The sequence below is a fragment of the Galeopterus variegatus genome, unplaced genomic scaffold (assembly GCF_000696425.1).
Source record: "Galeopterus variegatus unplaced genomic scaffold, G_variegatus-3.0.2 Scaffold1826, whole genome shotgun sequence".
In the NCBI taxonomy this organism is placed as follows: domain Eukaryota; kingdom Metazoa; phylum Chordata; class Mammalia; order Dermoptera; family Cynocephalidae; genus Galeopterus; species Galeopterus variegatus.
Window position 1 is genome coordinate 136,800 of NW_007727937.1, and position 20,359 is coordinate 157,158.

General features: G+C 51.1%; 1 protein-coding gene across 1 annotated transcript in view; it reads left to right on the forward strand.

The window, feature by feature from the left end:
• Window positions 1-20,359, forward strand: part of FAM207A (family with sequence similarity 207, member A) — a 47,793-nt gene that overhangs the window by 1,148 nt on the left and 26,286 nt on the right. Inside the window, exons 2-3 of the mRNA XM_008579192.1 lie at window positions 4,819-4,841; window positions 5,328-5,442. Coding sequence (XP_008577414.1) covers window positions 4,819-4,841; window positions 5,328-5,442 — 138 coding nt within the window. The remainder of the gene's footprint in view (window positions 1-4,818; window positions 4,842-5,327; window positions 5,443-20,359) is intronic.

Here is a 20,359-nt window from a genome sequence, read left to right on the forward strand (position 1 = left end):
CGGGGCGCCGCCCGGGGAGGGCTCCGCGACTCCGGCCCGCCTCGGCCTTTGCCGGTGTTTGCTGTGCGACCGACGCTCCTTCTGGGTTCCCGAAGTGTCGCGGATCCTGAGGCTTCGCTCCCGGGCGCGACGGCCCTGGGGGGCTGATAACACCACCCCCCGTGCCGTGGGAGAGAGAGACCGGGAACCTCCCACCACAGTCTGGAAGTGCCGCGGGGGTGTGGCAAAGTTTCCTTAAAATCGTTTTGAGCTCGGGGATGGAAAACAAGTTCTCAGGGCTAAAGAAAAAGAGCAAGCTGAAAAGAAACCCTGTACCCATTAACAGTCATGTCCCTGTCCCCTGATCCCACCCAACCCTCAGCAACCACTAATCTACTTTCTGTCTTTATTCTAGACATTTCGTGAATGGAGTCCTGTAGATTGTGGCCTTTCGTGTTTGGCTTCTTGTACTTGAGATGATATTTTCAAGGTCCATCCAGGTTGTGGCATAGTATCAGTACTTTCTGTGGCTGAATAATATTCCATTGTATGAATAGGCCACGTTTTATTTAAACAGGTGCTGATCCTTGAGCTGCCCTGGAAGCTTTTACTGGTGTCTGTGACCAAGGGGCTTGCTGGGAACAGCAGAGAAGACGTTGGTCCTTGGTGTCCATGGCTTTGGATCAGTAATGCTAGTAAAAACAGCTGTGTTTGTTAAGCATTTACTGTGTGCCAGGCACTTTACATCTTCACAACAGCCCTAACCCTCGTTTTGTAGGCGACGAATCTGAGAGTTCAGTACGTTACCAAGGACACTCAGCTACTGAGTGGAGGAGTTGATATTTGAATCCAGAACCTGACTCCAGAGTCTTGGCTTTAAACAACAACAACCCAGGAAACTCTGTCTTTATTAAAGTGTAGTTCACACGTCATAAAATTCACCCATTTATAGTGTACAATTCAAAAGTTTTTAGTATATTACCAGAGTTGTGCATTCATCACTACAAACTTCAGAATGTTTTCATCACTCCAAGAATAAGTCCCCATCAGTCATTCTAACAACCACTAATGTACTTTCTGTCTCTATGGATTTGCCTGTTCTGCACATTTCATATAAATGGAGTAATACAATATGTGGCCTTCTGTGTCTGGCTTCTATCACTTTGCATGTTTTCAAGGTTCATCGTAGTAGCTTTTTTTTTTTTTTTGGTAGCAGTGATTTCTTCATCCTTTTTATGGCTGAATAATGTTTCTTTGTATGGCTGTACTGTACCACACCACACTTTGTTTATCCATTCGTAAATTGATGGATATTTTGGTGGTTTCTACTTTTTGGCTGTCAGGAATAATACTGCTGTGAACATTTGTGTATAGATTTTTCTGTGGAACTATGGAGTGGAATTGCTGGGTCATATGGTAACTGTTTAGCTTTTCTGAGGAACTGCCAGACTGTTTTCCACAGTGGTTGCTGCTTTTTACATCCCCACCAGCAATGTATGAGGATTTCAATTTCTCCACATCCTCACCAACACTTATTATCTGTCTTTTTTGATTCTGGCTATCTTAGTGGATGTAAGGCACTATCTTGTCATTTTGATTTGCGTTTCTCTAAGGGCTAATGATGTTGAACATCTTTTCGTGAGCTTGTTGGGTATTTGTGTGTCTTTGAATGTCTATTCAAGTCCTTTCCCCATCTTTAAATTGTGTTGTCTTTTTCTTTTGAATTATAAGAGTTCTTTATATACTCAGGGTACTAAACTCTTATCAGGCATGTATGGTTTGCAGGGTTTTTTTCCGATCTTGTGGGTTGTCTTTTCACTCTGTTGATACTGTTCTTGGAAGCACAGAAGTGTCTAATTTTGATGAAGTCCAATTTATCTTTTTTCTTCTCTTGCTTGTGCTTTTGTTGTCACATCTAAGAAACTGTTGCTTAATCCAAAGTCACGAAGATTTACATCTGTGTTCTGATAGTTTTATAGTTCTCCTGTTATATTTTTACATCTTTGATGCATTCTGAGTTGATTTTTATGCATTGTGTGAGGTAGGGGTCTGTCTTCATTCTTTTGAGTGTGGATATCCAGTTGTTCCAGCACCATTTGTTGCAAAGACCCCATTGAACAATCTTGGCACCTTGTCAAAAATCAGTTCACCATAAACATATGGGTTTATTTCTGGACTCTCAATTCTGTTCCATGTTCTTTAATGCTGTCATTATGCCAATACCACATAGTCTTGGTTACTGTAGCTTTGCAGTAAGTTTTAAAATCCAGAAATGTAGATCTTCAAACATTGTTTTTCTTTTTCAAGATTATTTTGGCAATTCTGGGTCTCTTCCATTTCCATATGAATTTTAGGATGAACTTTTCAATTTCTGTGAAAAAGGCAGCTGGGATAGAGATTGTATCTAATACTCATATCAACTTGGGAATTACTGCCATCTTAACAATATTAAGCCTTTCAGTCCATGAACACAAGGTGTCTTACCATTAATTTGTGTCTTTAATTTCTTTAAACAGTGTTTTGTAGTTTTTAGTGTACAATTCTTGCACTTTTTAATATTACTTATTTTCCTATTTTATTACCTTTTTGGGGGAGGGGACAGCTGGCCAGTACAGGGATTGAACCCTGGATCTTATTTTATTACTTTTGGTGCTATTGTAAATGGAATTGTTTCCTTAATTTTATTTTTGGATTATTTATCACTTGTACAGAAGTATGATTGATGTTTGTATATTGATCCTGTATCCTGAAACCTTGCTGAACTTATTAGTTTTTGTGGATTCCTTAGGGTTTTCTGTGTATGGGATGATATCACCTGCAAAGTGATAGTTTTACTTTTTCCTTTCCAATATGGACGGACACCTTTTATTTCTTTTACTTGCCTAATTGCTCTGGCTAGAACCCTCACAGCAATGTTAAATAGAAATTGCCAGAGTAGACATCCTTATCTTGTTCCTGATCTTAGAGACAAGCATCCAGTCTTTCACCATTAAGTATGATGTTTTCTGTGGGTTTTTCATGTGTGTCCTTTAGCAGTTGATCTTGGACTTGCAGTATATATCAAAACTTACTTCCAATTTATACTGACTTAATTCCAGTGAAATATAGAGTTGTGTATAGCTCTGTTCTTTTACACTCCTCTGTTGTGCTATTTTTGTTATATAAGATGTGTCTATATATGATGCAAACCCAGCCATAAGTTGTTATAATTATTCTTTATAATTACCTACATATTTACCATTTCCAGTGTTCTTTGTTTTGTTTTTGTGGTTTTGAATTACTGTCTGGTATCATTTGCTTTCAGCCTAAAAACTTCCTCAGCATTTTTTTTTTTTTTTTTGTCTTTTTCGTGACCGGTAAACGCACTCAGCCAGTGAGCACACCGGCCATTCCTATATAGGATCCGAACCCGCAGCGAGAGCGTCGCTGCACTCCCAGCGCCGCACTCTCCCGAGTGCGCCACGGGCTCGGCCCCTCATCATTTTTTATAAGGCAAGTCTATAAGGAAAAGATTCTCTCAGCTTTGCTTTATCTGGGAATGTCTTCATTTTTCAAAAATAGCTTTGCTGGTTATAAGATTTTTGGTTGTGTTGTGCTGATAACACCGAGGTCCAGGGTTTGATCCCTGTACTGGCTAGCGCCCCCCTCCCCAAGGTTCTTTGTTGACTGCTTTTACTCTTTCAGCACTTCGAGTATTCTGTGCCACTGCCTTCAGGCCTCTGTTGTTTCTGATGAGAAGTCAGCTGTTAGTTTTATTGGTGTTCCCTTGTGTATCCCTGAAAAAGACTAGGTGGATTTGGAGAAAAAAGCAACAAGTAGAACTTGTATATATGATAGAGTCATTGACCTTTAACATGGAGTAGACCCAGGATTTCTAATCTCTAATCAGATAATGACATTTTAGACCTTGAAAGACATGCAAACGGTAAATATCAGCACTTTTTATGTTAAGATCCAAAAATATGGAGTAGTAAGGTAGAAAGCGCCATTGTAGGAAAATGTCCCAGCTACAGTGTGAAAAGGTGCCATATTTACATGCAGACTTCCACACGTGATCTAGAAGGATGTATGCCCCACCCTTGTTTCCCCAGGGCTCCTCCTGGCCTGTGAGCACCCAGCTTCACTGTGTCCCTCAGCTGCCTAGGCCCAGCACCGCTCCCCTGTGAGTGCTCTGATATTGTTTACTGAGTCTTGTCCCTCATGTAAACTCCCATGAGCAGGAGCTGCTACCCCAGCTGCTCTGAGGGGCCTCAGGGAGACACAGCCTAGCCCAGTGCCTTCCTGGGGCTCCAGCCTATTCTGCCTGACCTCTGTCCCATCTCTTCTGGTATACTGGAGGCAAAGTTTTACCTCTCCTGTCTTAGCATTTTTCTGGCTGGGCCTGAGATTTAAACTGACAAAAGTGTTATCAGGAGACAAGCAGACCCGCTTATATAATGTTAAGTTCTACACAAAACGGGAGCCCTTATAAGGAGATGAAGACCCACAGAAGTGGCAGAACCTAATGCAACCTAATACAAGGTGGGACAGAGAGAGGCAGTTGTAGAAAACCAAACTGCCTGGGAGACTGCAGGAAGATGAGAGCCATTTTAACAAAGTCTGTCTGTGCAGAATTCTCTCAGCCTTTGCTTGGTAATAAGAATGTTGCTTTCCTTTCAGTGTAGGGAGGGCATCTTCCATATGGGGATTTGACCTCCTGCTTTTAGGAAGAAAAGGGGAGGTGTCAGAGTGCCCTTCTTGCACCTGCTGTTTTTTTTTAAAGTGCCTTTGACGTGTTTTGGGGGGTGTGTCATGCCACCCTTCAGAAACCTCTGAGTGTTGATGTTGTGGTCCCTGCAGAGGCTGTGGAACTTGGACCTGGGGTGAGTGGGAGGGGCGTGAGAGGTGGGGTGGGGGCACCCGTCTTGTCACAGTGTGGCCACAGTGTCTTGGAGGGACAAATGTGGGTTGGGAGCTGGGAAGGAGGCTGCTGAGATGAAGCTACAGTTATGAAAAAGGAGCGTGTTGTAGAAAGAAGGAAGTTGGGTTCCCATCCTATGTGCTTCTGGGTGTTGAGACTCATTCGTAATAGTTACTGATCCCCATTCTTGAGAGCCAGGAGCAGAGCCCTCCTGGTGATTTGAGTCAGGAAGGAGATTGGCCTGGGGTGCAGCGGGCCTGCCTTGGTGCTCTGGGACCCAGGCTCTGCCCTGGGAGGGGAGGGTCGTGTCCCTTCAGCCTCACTGGCGGGGAAGTCGTGCATCCACATCCTTGCACGTCCTCTCCCTGGTGCGTGACTGGCCTTTTGCATTTCCCTCTGAAACAAGTCTCATGCATTGTCTTTCTTTCCTTTCTGTTGGGGGCATTAGGACTGGGCTGCTATCAACACCGACATCTTTGCCAGGACGAAGATAGATCCCAGCGCCTTGGTGCAGAGGCTGGAGCTGGACGTGAGGAGTGTCACTGCTGCTGCCGTCAGGAAAGGTGAGGGCTACGCCGACATGGGGGTGCTCCCTTGCTGAGCTCTGAGCAGAGTGCAGGCTACCTGTGCGTTTCCTCAGGGCTTCATCTCTATGGAAAAACTTAAGGATGTTTTAGTGTAGAGAGAACGGTGTAAAGAAACCCCGTGTGCCTGACACCTGCCTTCAGCACACCCATGCTGGATCATTTTGAAGCAAATGCATTCTTTAGGACTTTATGGAATTTCATTCATGAATTCTCTGGTATATATTTCTAAGGGCTCTTGAAGAAATAAACATAAACGTACCTGCACCACCATGATCTCACCTGGATAAATGAGCATAACTCCTCAATGTCAAGTCAGCCCACAACGCTCCAGTTTTCATGATCCTCGCCTATATTTTCTGAAAACTCAGGAGTAGACAAGGCCGCCTTTGCCTCACAGCCCTCCCCACCTTTCCCCTCGATGCTTCCACGACATGGAAGCAGGTCATTCTTCTGTTGCGTGTCCAGCTCTCTGGATTGCACTGGCTGTGTTCTCTTGCTCCCTTTAATACATGTCTATGACCTGCTGACATTCTCAACCAGAGCTGCTTCTGTCTTTGAGCTGAGGCCTTGGGGTGGAGAGTGGCCCTGCTCCACAGGGTGCACGTCTGGGAAGGGGACCATGCCTTGAAGGCTTGGCAGGGCTCACCCACCTGCCACTTTCTAGAGAGAAGTCAGTCGTAGCTACATCTCATGGCGTTTTCAGCTGCGTTTGCAGCTGACCTCTTACAGTCATTGTAGGATGTGACTAAGCACTTCACTCCCAGCTCAAGCCCTCCAGGGAAGGGCCATTTGCCCCCTTCCTTTTGTAACCCTGCTGTAGGGTCACGCGCACACCTTCTTACATGGTTTTAATCCTACTGTATATTTTAATCCCTAAATTGTAGGTAGCTGTCCTTTTTGTCATATTGCTTTGACAGTCATTCTTTTTAGTTTCATAAGACTCCATTAAATCTACGCACATAATTTTCTTTTCTTTTTTTTTTTTAAAGATGACCGGTAAGGGGATCTCAACCCTTGGCTGGGTGTTGTCAGCACCACACTCACCCAGTGAGCTAACCGGCCATTCCTATATAGGATCCGAACCCATGGCCTTGGTGTTATCAGCACCGCACTCTCCCGAGTGAACCACGGGCCGGCCCTAATGCACATAATTTTCTAAAAAACTTTTTGGTGTGTTTTTTTTTGTTTTGTTTTTGTACACAATTTTCTTAACTATTTTCTTAGGGGATAATTAAGCATTTTCCAGATTTCCATCTGCAGTTTATAAACAACTCTCAGTTTTAAGTTGTCACGATTTCAGAGGCATAGTTTATGTCTGTGGAGTTATGTCATCTCCGTAATTGCTTTGGATTTTTATGATTTCACTGGGGAGAAGTGTCCAGATCTCCATGCCGTCCTTTTAGCACTGGGTCCATCCTGCTGACTGTCTCAGGATGCATTTCCAGAGGAGAGCGCAGCATTTGGTTTGCTGCTGGGCTGTGTCTTGCCCCAGTGCTTTGCTTTCATGACTACTTTGCAGGGACTTGCTGCTGTCAAGGATTCTGGAGTGGGGGCTGCTCTGTACCCTGGCTGGGCGAGCTTGTGCCTTGAGACTAGAGCTACAGGAACTTGGGTTTCTTTGGTGGCTAACAGGTTCAGTTTCCTGCATGTTCACTGATTCTCTCATGGTTTGTCTGGGTATTTGGGGGTAGTTTTGGTCACTTTTAAACTTGAATGAGTGCTTCATGTATCATAGAGGTTAGCTCTTTACTGTTTTATACAAATAACTCTTTTAAGGTTTTTAAAATTCTGTAAAGCCAAGTAAGTTAGTCCTGTGGAGAGCCAACAGCACCGCACATGTCTGTGTTGTTTAAATTTTCTCTGCTAGTGGTCATTCGAGTCAAGTCTCTTCTCTCCCAGTGGCACTCAGAACAGTATTTTTTTTTTTTTTTTCCTTTTTTTGTCTTTTTTCGTGACCGGCAACGGATCGCAACCCTCAGTGTCGCGCCCGTACCGGACCGGGACCGGCAACGGGATCGCAACCCTCGGTGTTGCCCCCGCACCTCGCTCAGCCAGTGAGCGGGAACTGGTCTGTATGTGGGATCCGAACCCTCGGCGGGAGCAGAACAGTATTTTTAAGGTAAACCCTCCTTTCCCCTCATTTTGAAACATGCTTTACTGTATGTCAAACTAACACAAAGTTGGCTTTCATTCAGGGCCTCTCCACATGGCCAGCTTTCTGTTCGCTTTTGTTGACGGGCAGTCCTTGCTTTCTTTAAGATGTACTCTGAAATCCCACAGGGCTCTGGCAATTCCTGCCTGTGATATTTTGAAATATGTGTTTGGTTTTCTCCCCTGTCCCTTTTCTGGCATATAGCTCATAAAATCCTTAAGAGTTTTGTTGTATGCTAACTATTTGACTGATGGCTGGCTGCCCTTAGGTAGCTTCAGGATGGGAGCTGGTCATGGGAAAGACCAGGGCAGAAGTAAAGGGTAGGACTTTCAGCCCCACCCCCCAACCTCCTGGGAGGGGAGAGGGGCTGAAGGTTGAGCTCATCACCAGTGGCCAATGATTTAATCAATCATACCCATGTAATGAAGCCTCCATAAAACCCCAAAAGGACTGGGTTCAGAGAACTGCCAATTAGCTGACCACATGGAGGTTCCTGGAAGGCATTCCGCCCTGGACGGCATGGAAGCTCCACGCCCCTCCCCAAAACCTCACCCTGTGCATCTCTTCATCTGTATCTTTGTAATATCCTTTGTAATAAATGGGTAAGTGTAACTGTTTCCCTGAGTTCTGTGAGCTGCTCTAGTGAATTAATGGAATCCAAAGGGGATTATGAGAACCCCAACTTGAAGCTGGTCAGTCAGAAGTTTCTGGAAGCTTGGACTTGTGACTGAAGTGGGGCAATGTTGAGAACTGAGCCCTCACCCCTTGGGATCCGATGCTTTCTCCAGGTAGACAGTGTCAGAATTGAATTGGGGAACACCCCGCTGGTGTCCGCTGCCAAGGTGCCTGCATGGTGTGTGGGGAACACAGAGCCTCCTGTGTGCTTGTGGTGCTAAGAGGGCAGGGAAAAGACTGTTAGTCCATTCGCCGTCCCCCTCCCTTCTGCTCTGCCTGCAGGGGCGCGCCCACCCGGGACAGCATCCCTGTCTCTACCCACGCAGCTGCGCACACGGGGCTTCCTGGTCCCGGCCTGGGGAGTCGGCAGCCAGGTTGGGGGAGCTTCTGGGCCCGCAGAGCCCTTACCTCCCTTGCTCCTCACGTGGTTCTGGCTGTGTCACAAGTTGCAGCCGAGCAGATGAAGGAATGCGGCTCCGAGCTAGTGGGGGCCACACAGCCCAGACTGATCAAGCCCTGTCAGAGCCCAGTCTGGCAGCAAGATCTGGGCTCTAGGCCACTTGGTGTGGCCCTTGGACCTGCCATCTCCTTCCAGGCGCACAGGCGGAAGAACTGCCAGGGTGGCCCTCGGACTTGCCACTGCAGTCCAGGGGCACACGTAGGGGAGTGCTCCAAGGATGTGGCTTTCAGTCCTGCGTTGGCTAAAGTGTGCCCTGTCAGTCTGAGCCATCTCTAGCGAGGTCTAGGAGCACCTCGACTCAGATGGGGGACCTGAGGTGGGGGTCCTGCCTCTGAGCTCCAGGAGCACAGGAAGCCCCACCCTTTTCCCTTGTCTCCATAACAAGATTCTAAAGCCTATGTGGGGCCCTCTGGGGTTCCATCTGAGCAGTGCACTGCTGGTCCTTCCTGATCCTCTGGTTGGGGTCCTTGCAGCCACTAAGGCTCTATCCGGTGCCCGGGAGGTGCCAGCCCCGCAGTGTCAGGCTGGCCAGCAAGTGGATCTGGGCACCTACAGTCACTCGCATGTCTGGTGCTCAGCAGGAAACATGTCACACTGCACCTTCGTGCCATGTGTTAGGTGTGGAGAGAGGTCCAGGCTGCCACAGCCAGGTCAGGTGGCACTGCTACACAGGCTGAGGACGGGTGACCAGAGAGAGCCCAGGTGTCACTTCCCAGGGGGTAAATCCAGGGGGCATTTTCTTCTCTCCAGTGTCTAAGGAAGTCAGAGTACAAAGAGAACATTGTACATCTCTGACGGCCTGGGGGGCATGGAACCTGCAAGCCATGGGCCAGGGCTAGAGCTTGGCTCATGGCCTTGTGTTGTGGATTGAGCCTGGTGGCCTTGCAGTCAGCAGGGCCTTGAAGGCCTCAGCATGGAACAGGAGTCTGGGTCTGGGGCTGCAGGCGGTGGGCAGGCGGGCGGGCTGGGCGGGGTGAGCTGTTGCATGGAAGTTAAGAGCTGGCCCACAGGGCTCTGCTCTTTACCAGCCAAGCTTTCTGCCAGGCACTTGCTTGCTCTTGGCCAGGGCTTCACATCTGTCGAAGGAGGTAATAAATAGTAGTATTTATTTACCTCTTCAGTTCTTTCGTTTTTGAGCTTAATATCAGTTAGTAGGTGTGAAGTGTTTGGAACGGTGCTTGGCATCAGTAAGTGCTCCATGAATGTTGTAGAGGCCACCAGCCCCTCATCCCAATGAATGACGTTGGCCTGGCAGCAAGGCTGGGGATAGGGGGCTTTACAGTTGCCAGAGGTAGGGTCAGTCCTGACTCCTTGCTCACAAGTCATGTGATGTGAGGAGTCTCCAGTCCTTGGTTCCCTTGTCCACGGAGCTGCAACAGACACATCTCAGAGGCTGAGGGTTACCTGCACATGCAGAGAGATCCAGGCACATTTGACAAGTGCTGGTTTCTTGCTCCTTCTCTCTGAGGAGGACTCAGTGAGGAGACCAGGCCAGGTAACTCCACAGAGGAGTTTGTGGATTCTCTGTAGGACTGTTGAGCTATGGAGAAGATGTGGGTCCTACTGACCTGTTGGCTCTGGTCTGGGCTCCCTAGAGCTCCTGCTGGACCCTGGGCCTTTCCACAGCAGTGCCTTCCTTCTCCTATCACTTCTGTCCCTTTTCGTCTGTCTCTTCCAAGCCCCTGTGGCTCAGCAGGTCCCCACGTTCACTTGCTGCCCTCTGACCTGCCTGCCCCTTTTTTCCCCATCCAGATGCTGGGTTTGGGTTGACTGGCATCCCCCTGCTGCCCAGCTACCCCATATGGGGATTTGTCACCCTGTAGCCATGTGTCTCTCTCAGGAAACTCCACTTTGGCAAGGACCTAGCCTTGGCATTCCTGGGCTATAGTGGTGCTTGTCAGTGCCCTGGTTCTTCCTTACTTGTAAGCACAAACCTCATTAATTCAGAGTAATTGTGGTGGGAAGAGAAGGGCAGCCTGAACTTTAGAATATTCAAAAACTGATTTCAAATTTCAGAATCACATTACGAAAGTATAGCACAGAAATGCTTTCTTGAAAGAACTGACTTAACAATTAATTGAAAAGAATTTCGGGCAGCCTGAACTTTAGAATATTCAAAAACTGATTTCAAATTTCAGAATCACATTACAAAAGTATAGCACAGAAATGCTTTCTTGAAAGAACTGACTTAACAATTAATTGAAAAGAATTTGAAGATCATAATGAATTGAGTCCTTTGGATAATGAATTTTAAAAATCTTTGGATATCCTTATTTGCGCATAAGAACCTTAAGTAAGGGACCAGTCACCATATCTGAACTCCCATGGACCCTGCATAGTGTGGCCCGTGTCATGGCTTCCCAGATAATGTGGGGTGTGGGGGAGTAGCCCTTAGCCTAGGGATGCCCTGCATGGCTCTGGCTGGGAGCTTGTGGTCCCTTAGGAGTGGCCCCAGACTCCTTCCAGGTGGCTCTCTTGTGGAGTGGGAGTCTCCCACACCCCACAGCTTCTCAAGGTCCCCTGTGGGCAGCAGGTTTCTTGTGTTTGGCGTCTCTCCACCATGCCCTCCCTCCTGCAGCTTTTCTGTTCTTGGTCTTGGTCTTTGGCTCCCAGTTGGCCAGCACCTGGTTCCTGGCAGGTGGAGAGGTGGACGGGTGGAATGGGGGGCCTTGCAGCTCCCCCAGGTTTGTGCTTGGGGCCTGAGGCAAGCGCAAGTCGTGGAAGAGCTGCATCCTGTGACCTGGCCACCGCTACTCAGTGACCTGCCTGGCTGTGAAGGCAAGGGCAGTAGTGGCCTCTGGGTGCCTGTCTGCCTGAATTAGTGTGACACCTACTTCCCATGTGCCTGTCCTTGCCCTGGGCTGAGTCAGAAATAGCACTGTGCTCCATCTCTGGTCCAGTAGCTGAGGTGGCTAGAGCCAGTGTGGCCTGGAAGAGGCAGAGCCCTGCCTGGCTGTGGGCGTATCACCTGCTGGTGGACAGACGCCTGCCATGTCTTCACTCCTCCCACCCCGTGCATTCCCATCCTGCCCCCCACGTGTGTGCACCCTCCAGTGTACGTGCTCCCCTCCCCCACATGCACACTTTCCCCTCCTTCCCCTGTAGCCTCAGGAAGCGATGGGCCTGTTTGTCCCTGTGGGTGCTTTGCTGGTGGCCTCTTTCCTGTTTCTATGCAGAGCCACATCTGCCCAAGTCCCCTCTGGCCCTTGGGTCTGCCTTCTCATTCAGGCAGGGGCTTTGCATCCTGGGAGAGAACCATGGGGAGGAGGAGACGTGTGGGTGCAGAGCTGAGGCCAGCCTGGAGCATCTGCTCTCACCCCACCCCAGCCCATGGACCCACCTGGAAAGTGGCTCACAGCTCCTCTGTCTGCTCTCTGGACAGGGGATTGAGGGGCTCATGGCAGATCTGGGGTGAGCTCCCTGTCTCCTGTGCCCCTTCCCTGCACTTGATGCCACCTGCCTGGGGCCACCTCATGCTGGAGCAGCCAGCCTGTGTGATCTTCCCTGGCCTTGCAGATGGCCGATTAGTGCAGCGGTTGGCTGTGTGCTAGCTGGTGGCTACGTTTGCTGGCCTTGGGCACAAAGCTGACACTTGGCATCCTGCTGTCCAGAGGAGATGGTTTAAGGACCACATTTTAGAATTCTGTTTCCCACTCAGTTCTCAGACAAGCCCCTGGGGTGTCAACCCAGTGCTCTGTTCTGTGGCCTGGACTGGGCAGCACTGGCCCTTGGGCCCAGGGAGCGGGGGGTGGGACTGGGAGCTCCTGGAGCAGAGGGTGTGAGGAAGGCACGTTGGCATCACTGGAGATGGAGCTCGGTCAGCATGCCAGATGATGGGAGGCCACCAGGAGGAAGCAGTGGAGAGCATTGCAGGAGTGCCAGGCTGCAGGATGTGGCTGTGGTGCAGGGACTGGAGTGCTCCCAGCCTTTAGGGTGGGGCCAGCTTTCCTGGGTGGGATTGTGCCTGTTTAGACCTCGACCTTGCCCAAGCAGAGTGAGTGTTCTGTGGGCATCCCCACTGGCCGAGGTGGGCGTGACCTTTGGTTCACTGTGGCTGGTTCCCTCTCTCCTGTGAGATCCACGTCCTTCTGCACTGAAGATCTGCCCAGCAGAGGGCAGCAAAGCTGTGTTTCCTTTTAGGTTGGCCCAGGTTGGAGAGATGGTCTTGGAATAGAGATGTGCAGGGGTCCCGCTCCTGCCTTGCAGAAAGGGGACCTGGAAAGTCTCAGCTCCTTGCACACAGATGGAATGTGAGGAGTTTAGAGGGTTGTCTTTAGGGATGTTTTAAAAAAGATAGCCCTTAAAAGACCTTCTGCTGCTGTGAGGTCGGGTATGATGAAAATTATGTCGAACGTATTCTTTGCTTACCCACCCACAGATTTAAAACAAGAACAAACAAGTGTAGGTGGGTGAAGACTGCTCTGTAGAAGCAAGGCTGATGATGAGACGGCCTTGGCCTTGCTTGGAGTTGTGCGTGTGCATGTGGACGCATGGCGAGGGCAGGCGTGTGTCCTTACCAGTGACGACTGTCAGCTGGGGACGTGGGAAGCCCAGTACATCGCAGTTTCTGAGCGGCACTAGTTGTTGAGACACTAGACCCATGGGCCATCCAGGTGGATGTTTCTCTGTGGCCCCTCCACGGCATTTCTTGGTCTTGTCGTACAGCTGTGTCATGCACAGCCGAATGTTTGTCTCAGGCCAGGCGTGTTCAGTTGTTTCCTCCTCCCGTCTTGGTGGGGTGATCAGGAGCCAGTCTTTGGTTCTGTCCGCCCACTGCTTCCTCGCTGGCAGCCCAAGGCCTGAGATCAGCTCCTTCATCAATGAGAAGGGGTGGTGGGGGAGGCTGCTCTAGGAGCCCATGAGTTTATCTTTGCAGAGCTTGGAGTGCTGAGGCTGGCTCAGGCAGGTGACAAGGTGCGGATGGCCCGTGAGGATCATGGTGATCCTGTCCTTCCCCTGTCCTGCAGCATGTGGCTGCGACTCAACACACGCTCCTGGACAGCATGGCCAGCTAAACCTTCATTGGATTAAAGTTGCCTGTTGATTTTAAGGCCTTAAAAGTGGTTTAAACATGTGCCAGTGGAAGAATGTGTAGGAGAAGATTCCATGGGCTCAGCCAATCCCTCCTGTGTGCTGTCTGCCTGCTCTGAATGCTCTGAGGAGGCTTGGTCCCCATTCACTCAGCTTGTGAAGAGACTGTGTCTGGGTGCCAGCCTGAGCACAGAGCAGATTCCCTACCTGTCAGTGGCATGGAAACCTGCTGCCATGCGAGGGGCCAGCATCTCACCGTGGCGGGACAACTCCACGCACAGGGAGACAGGAGGGAGAAGAGGAGGGACAATGCCTGCTCCAGGCTCACTGCAGGATCCTGTGGGAAGCAGGAGGCAGCTGTGGATGTGGCCCTTCACTTGTCTTGTCTGTCCATTCCTGGCTCCCCAGGTGCTGAGCCAGCCATCTGGATCACTACTCTGAGTCCTTGACATGTCCTGCTGCACTTTCAGTCTGCACCCTCCCTTGCCGCCCTGCCTGTGGAAGAGACTTGAACAATACAGACCAGCCTCTCCCTAAAATGACTTTTGTAAAAAATAACATTTCATAATTGAAAAAAGCAGTGTATGCACATTGTAGAAAAGACATAAGCAGCGTTTGAAGATAAAAACCTGAATCTGCCCCCAAAGATGCATGCTGTGCCAGGGTCCTATGTGAGCACGTTCAGTGTGTGTGCCCACACGTGGTTTTACAGGGTGAGCTGTGCCTGCTGGTTGCTGACCTAGTTACCACGGATGGTGCCACCTTCCCATAGCAGAAAGCAGCCGTCACCTTGGCCAGCAGGTCTTCAGAGCATCCTCGCTTCTTTTGTCTAAACGGCACCACTGGGCACATGTGGCTGTCATGGGTGCACACAGCGAGTCTGAATCTCACCAGCCCAGGCCTTCACGTGCCAACTTGCTGGGGTCACTGGGCTGTCATGTTGAAGAATGTCCAACTTGTGAGGCTTGGGTCCCCGTTTCTTTCCGTTCTCCACACAATGGCTGGAGGCCTCACTGGCCACGCAGAGGGAGAGACACCTCGTCAGAGCTCCCTGCCATTGGGCGTGATGTTTAGTAGTTTCTGGAATTATTTTCTGGACCTTTTATGTCAGGGAGTTGGGCCCGGCCTGAAGGTCCTTGGGTGGTTCCCCTCCACTTCCCAAGGCTGGCCCGAGCCAGCCTTCTCTCCCTGTGGGGCTGTGCCCCCAGCAATGGTCTTTTGACTAGGGGGACATTGGGGTTATGAGGCTCTCCCAGGGCCCCTGTTTGGGGTGCTGCTGCCTGGTTGTGCCTGTGTCGTGTGCATTGGACACCCTCCCGCCTGGGGAAGGAGGAGAGATGTCTGCGCATGTGGGCTGCTATTTCTAAACCTGTCACTCTGGACGCAGTGGCTGGGAGCTATTTAAGGCTCTCAGCATATTTCTGCTGTGTTTGTGGAGCCCGGCGGGCGCGTCCTGCTGAGGCTGTCTGTTCCTCACTCTCGTCATCAGCATCAGCAGCTGGGGCCGGAGGGCAGCTGCGGTTTTTCACAAGAGGGGGGAGGCCCTGGTGATGCGTGCGAGACATGCTGCCTTGTTTCTGATGCTGCAGACGCTGCTCTGGGGCTGATAGGCCCAGTGCTGGGCCTCTGGCAACCTCCCTGGGCACCCTCACACACTGGTGTGTTTTTCAAACCCCACATCGAGACACCCAGCAGAGTTCATGAAATGGGCCCTCCTGGAGTGTTCAGAGGACTGGTCCAGACCCTGACCTCTCCAAGGAGGCACTGTCATTTCTAATGTGAGTGGATGGCTGAGCACTCGTCTGGCTGCAGGGGCTGTCCCTTCCCCTGCAGGCTCCTTGCTGACCTGGCCACAGTCAGGGGGCCCATGCAAGCTGAGGGTAGGACTCGTGAGCAGCAGGGGCATCAGGGCAGGTGTGAAGCAGGGCTCATTGTCCCTAGAACTGTGGCTGTGAAGCCTGTGCTGGCCGCTGCTTGGCCCCAGAGTGGGCCCTTATGGTGAGGTTGGGCAGGTCGTAAACGACCTTCCACAAGAGTTCTCCTTGTGCATATGAACTGCAAAACAGCCTCCAGCACAGTTGCCTATGCGCACTGCCCCAGGCTGACTGGGTGACCTCAAGGAGTCTGTCTCTTGTTTGCTTGTGAATGAAACAGTGATTTGGTGCTAACTCTTCTTTTCAAGTAAGACTGGGATAGTTTGAGCAGATGAGGAGGCCATAGGCAAGGTGGGGCCACAGGAGGCACAGCGCCTCCTCTGACCATGCAGACATGGGCATGAGGTCTGATCTGCTGGCTGCAGTGCTGTGAGGTTGGTGGGGGCAGGGGCACGACCTCCATGTGTCTCTCAGGCTGCGGCTGCTCTTTGCTTGGGCAGCTGTTGGTACTTATCTGTAACGCAGCTTGATATCGCCTGGCTAAGTTTACTTACACGTGCAGCCATGTCCTGTACATATACAGAGACAGTTTTGTCTTCGTGTTACTGCCTCCCATGTTTTCTTGCCTTGTTGACCTGGCCACGAGCTTCGTAGAATGGCGAGGAGTAGCACTCATGTCTTCCTTGTCCCGCAGCTCACACTGCTCCCCATCAGCCATGCTGCCTGCGGGACATTGTGCTGGTGCACCTTGGCAGGCTGTGTTGGCATCAGGACTGGGTGGGGAATTTTATCAGAAGTCTGTCTCTGTGTCGACATCATTGTGTGGGGCTTCTGAGCCCACATTTCTTATTTGTATCATCTGCATGACCTTTGCAAGGTCCATACCTATGAGACTATGTCTCCTGGCTGTGTGGTTCATGGAGAAATGGGGCAGAGGGTGCTCGAGAGGCACCAGCACACCTTGGGTGTGAGTGCAGGCTCCTTCAGGAGATCCTGGTCCTCTCACTTGGGGCCCCCTTCTCCCTGGCAGATGTCGAGCCCCCTGTGGGGGAGGCTGATGTTGGTGGCCCCCCACCCCAAGACAGCCAGCACTTTGGGACGCTCCAACTGTCAGGGGTGGGGGTTCGTTTCCTATAGAGGCTGCATCTGTGGCTTTGGATGCCACCCTTGGGTCCTGGGAGACGGGAGCCAGTGGGGACAAACCATTTGGCTCCGTGCTCAGAACTCTCGCCCATCTGTGGCCCGTGCCACGCCTCATCTGGAGGGTCCCCCCTTACCTGGTCCCTCCTCCTGATAACCTGGAGAAGGTGATGGAGACAACTGGTCAGTGGTAGTGGGAAGGGAGGGCCCTGCAGAGGGACAGGCAGGAGTCACCCCTGTTCTGCTGGAGGGGTTGGGGGCTCCCCTCCACAGGCTGCTCTCTGCAGCCCAGGGGGTGCATTGGCCTGCGCCCAGGAGGAGCTGGGCCCTCCCTCTACCTTCCTCCTGCCATTCCCTGGCTGCTGCTCATCCCTCATGGGGAGGAGGCGGGAGCCTGCTTCCTTCTCTTGGTCAGCGGGTTGGGGGAGGTGGCAGCGTGGGGGTGCCTCTGAAGGAAGACAGCTCTGCCACTGCAGAACAGGAGCCTGGGCCTCCCTGGCAGCCTTCCCAGCTCTGAAAGCTGCACGTTTGGCCAAACCCCCATGTGTCTTCACATTAGAAGTCAGTCATAGGGGCTTGGAATCTGTCCTTTTGATGCAGAACGGTTTGGGGCATCTAAGAATTTGTTATGGGAGAGAAGCTTTTCATCCACAGAAATGACGCTCTTAGCAGTAGCACTTGGTGGCGAGTGTTTTAGAAAACACAATGATGTGGGCTGTGTGGTTAACAATATTGCCAGTTCTCTTCCAGGGTGTTGCCTCTGATTAGGGCAATTTGTCCCCAATTTTTTTAAAAATATTTTTTGGGGGTTTTCTTTAAAATGGACACCTAATTACAAAGGTGCTATATAAGTGACGAAGAAAACCTGGACAGCAGGGAAAAGGAAGGAAGCAGAGTCCTTCTGGTAGTGTCTTCCGTGGATGTCCACCTGCTCCCTTCCCTCCTGTGCTCTGGCCACCCTGGCGTATTCTGCAGTTTGTCCTCGTGGCCTCTCGGTAAGCTGGGAGGAGTGGCATGTGGAGAACTCACACAGTGACAGCCTCCCCTGCCGGCTGCTTGTCCTCCGCTCCTCTCCTCCACTCCTCTGTCCTCCACTCGAGCAGGTGTGTCGCCCTCATGGCTGCACTTGACCTCGTTTCTGGCATCCGTGGCATTGGTGCACCTCTTCTAGGCAGCTGCGTTCTGTTGTATGAGACCAGTGACATAGGGAGTGACTTTGCATGCACTTTTTTGTGAGCACGAGCGGGTGCAGCTGTGGATGGAATCATGGCGGTGGAGTCGCTGACTCAAGTGTGTACACGTCTCAGATGCTGGCAGACACCGTTGTGCCACCTTCCCCAGATGACGTTGAGCGCCACAGGCTCTGCCGGTGTGCTCTGTGGACGTTGGCCTCTGGTTGATAAGACAGGAACCCACTTCCTGCCGTTGTGCCACCTTCCCCAGATGACGTTGAGCGCCACGGGCTCTGCCGGTGTGCTCTGTGGACGTTGGCCTCTGGTTGATAAGACAGGAACCCACTTCCTGTAGCTGTGGTCTCTCTGTCAGCTGCCGATTCATGACCTCTTCATATTTTTCTTTTAGGCTGTTAATCTTTTCCTTATTGGTTTGAAAAAGCTATTTATATATGAAGGAAGTGACCTGTTTTGTTATCTGCAGGTGTTTCCTCCTCATTAATAATTCCTTTTGAATTTGGTCATGTAATTTCCTTTCCTGCAGAGATTTTAAATTTCTGTGTAGTTTTATGTTCCCTTTGTGGAACTCATCAGTGTTTTTTTGTAGAACTTTTATAGTTTTCTTTTTTATTTACGTATTTAATCCCTTATTTTGGTGTACAGGTAGATGTACAGTCAAACTTTAATTTTACCCCAAAATGGCCAGTCCTGTTGCTGTGTTTTAGGTTCACGAAGAAGCTGTGGAGATGAGAGCCTCAGCATCGTGCAATGCCGTTAGCTTATGGTGCTTTGTCTTATGATCCGAGTCCCATCGCCTGCTTCTCAGGCAGGTCTTTGTCATGCACGGAGAGGCGCAGCTTTTTGATGTCATTCACAGGAGGGTAAGGCACTTTGAGTTTTCTTAGAGCTCTGTTAGACACGTGTCCATGACACCCCTTGAGCTGCGTCCTCCTGGAACTCCACATCTGTGAGGCCGTTCCCTGGTCCTGCACTCTGCCCTAACTGGTGAGGGCTGGGGTGAGGGGTCTCCTGAACACAGGAGTGCCATGGCTGTGAGCATCGGGTCCTCCCTCAAGCTTGGTGTCCTTAGTGTTAGTTTGTGCAGCTCCTCAGTTAGGACAGAGCCCGTGATGGCTGTGGCTCAGACATGTGGGCAGTTTGGCCATCACACTGCAGAACTGTAGCTCCAGTGCATGTCCTTGCTGCCACATGGCCCTGTCAGGGGGGTTTGTGTGCAGCCTGTGCCTGAGTCAGCTCAGAGGTGGTTTCCAGTCACTCCAGGATCTAGCATCAGAGAGGCTGTTCCTCAAGGGGCCCTCCCGTCTGCTCCGTCTGCTCCCCCAGCTGTGGGGCCCTTTGAGCCTTGGTGGACTTGGTGGCAGTCCTGGCCCAGGGTTGCCCAGCTGCTTATTGCAAGTCATGGCCCTCTGTGTGGAGTGGGTCAGTGGCAGCCAGGTGAGAGAGTCCTGCGGGGAGCCCAGCATAGCACACAGCCCGATAAGAGCTCGGCCCACACTCGTGCTTCCCGTCTTCCTCCTCGCCACCGCCACCCGCCTGCCCTGCTTCCCTGGGTGATGCCGATGCTCTGAGCTCTGGCTCAGGCACGAGCACGGTGGCAGCTGGAGGTCCTGGGTACCAATGGGCAGCACCACAACCCAGACCACAGGGACCGCTCGGCCTACACAGGAGCCTCGTCATCTTTAGCCTTTGAGGTTGTTCACTGCCAGCAGTGGTGCTTAGCCCCAGAGGATTCCCATAAGTGTAAGGGACAGTGAATTGGCAGTTCTCTCTAGCACCTTCCCCCAGGTTGAGGCCCAGCCTCTGGCTCAGGCAGCATCTGGCTGTCCCCGCTGGTCCCTGCCAGGGCCCTGGGTGGTGGCAGGGCTTTCAGGGATGAACCCCTCCCTTTGGACTTACCTCAGCCACTGGCCAGGGTCCCGTGGGGTGTTTTTAACAGGGACTTGCCCTTCTCTCTGGCACCATTGGGCAGTAGACAGAGCAGGCAAGAAGGGCCGGCTGGAGACATCCGGGCCGCACATGCAGTAAGCAGTCTGGGGCGTGAAGCGGGCAGGCACGGGTCTGGAGGAGGAAGCCTGGGTCCATGGGGCAGGAGACTGGGGTCACGGCCACTCTAGCCATTCCCATCTGTGCAGCGCCCCACACTCTCAGTGTGGTCGGTAGGTAGATCATGATACGTCTTATTTTTGTTGTAAGTCCTGGAGAATTGTGTTCATCCCAAAGAACAAACTGCCAGCAGTGTCATGGGATGGTCCAGGTTGACTGGGCCTGCCCTGGCATTCCTGGCAGCTGCTGCGAGTTCCAGCTTTCTGGGAGAGAAGCTCAGGCTGGAGTGGTCTGTCCGTTGCTGCCGTGACTTCGTTGCTCATCA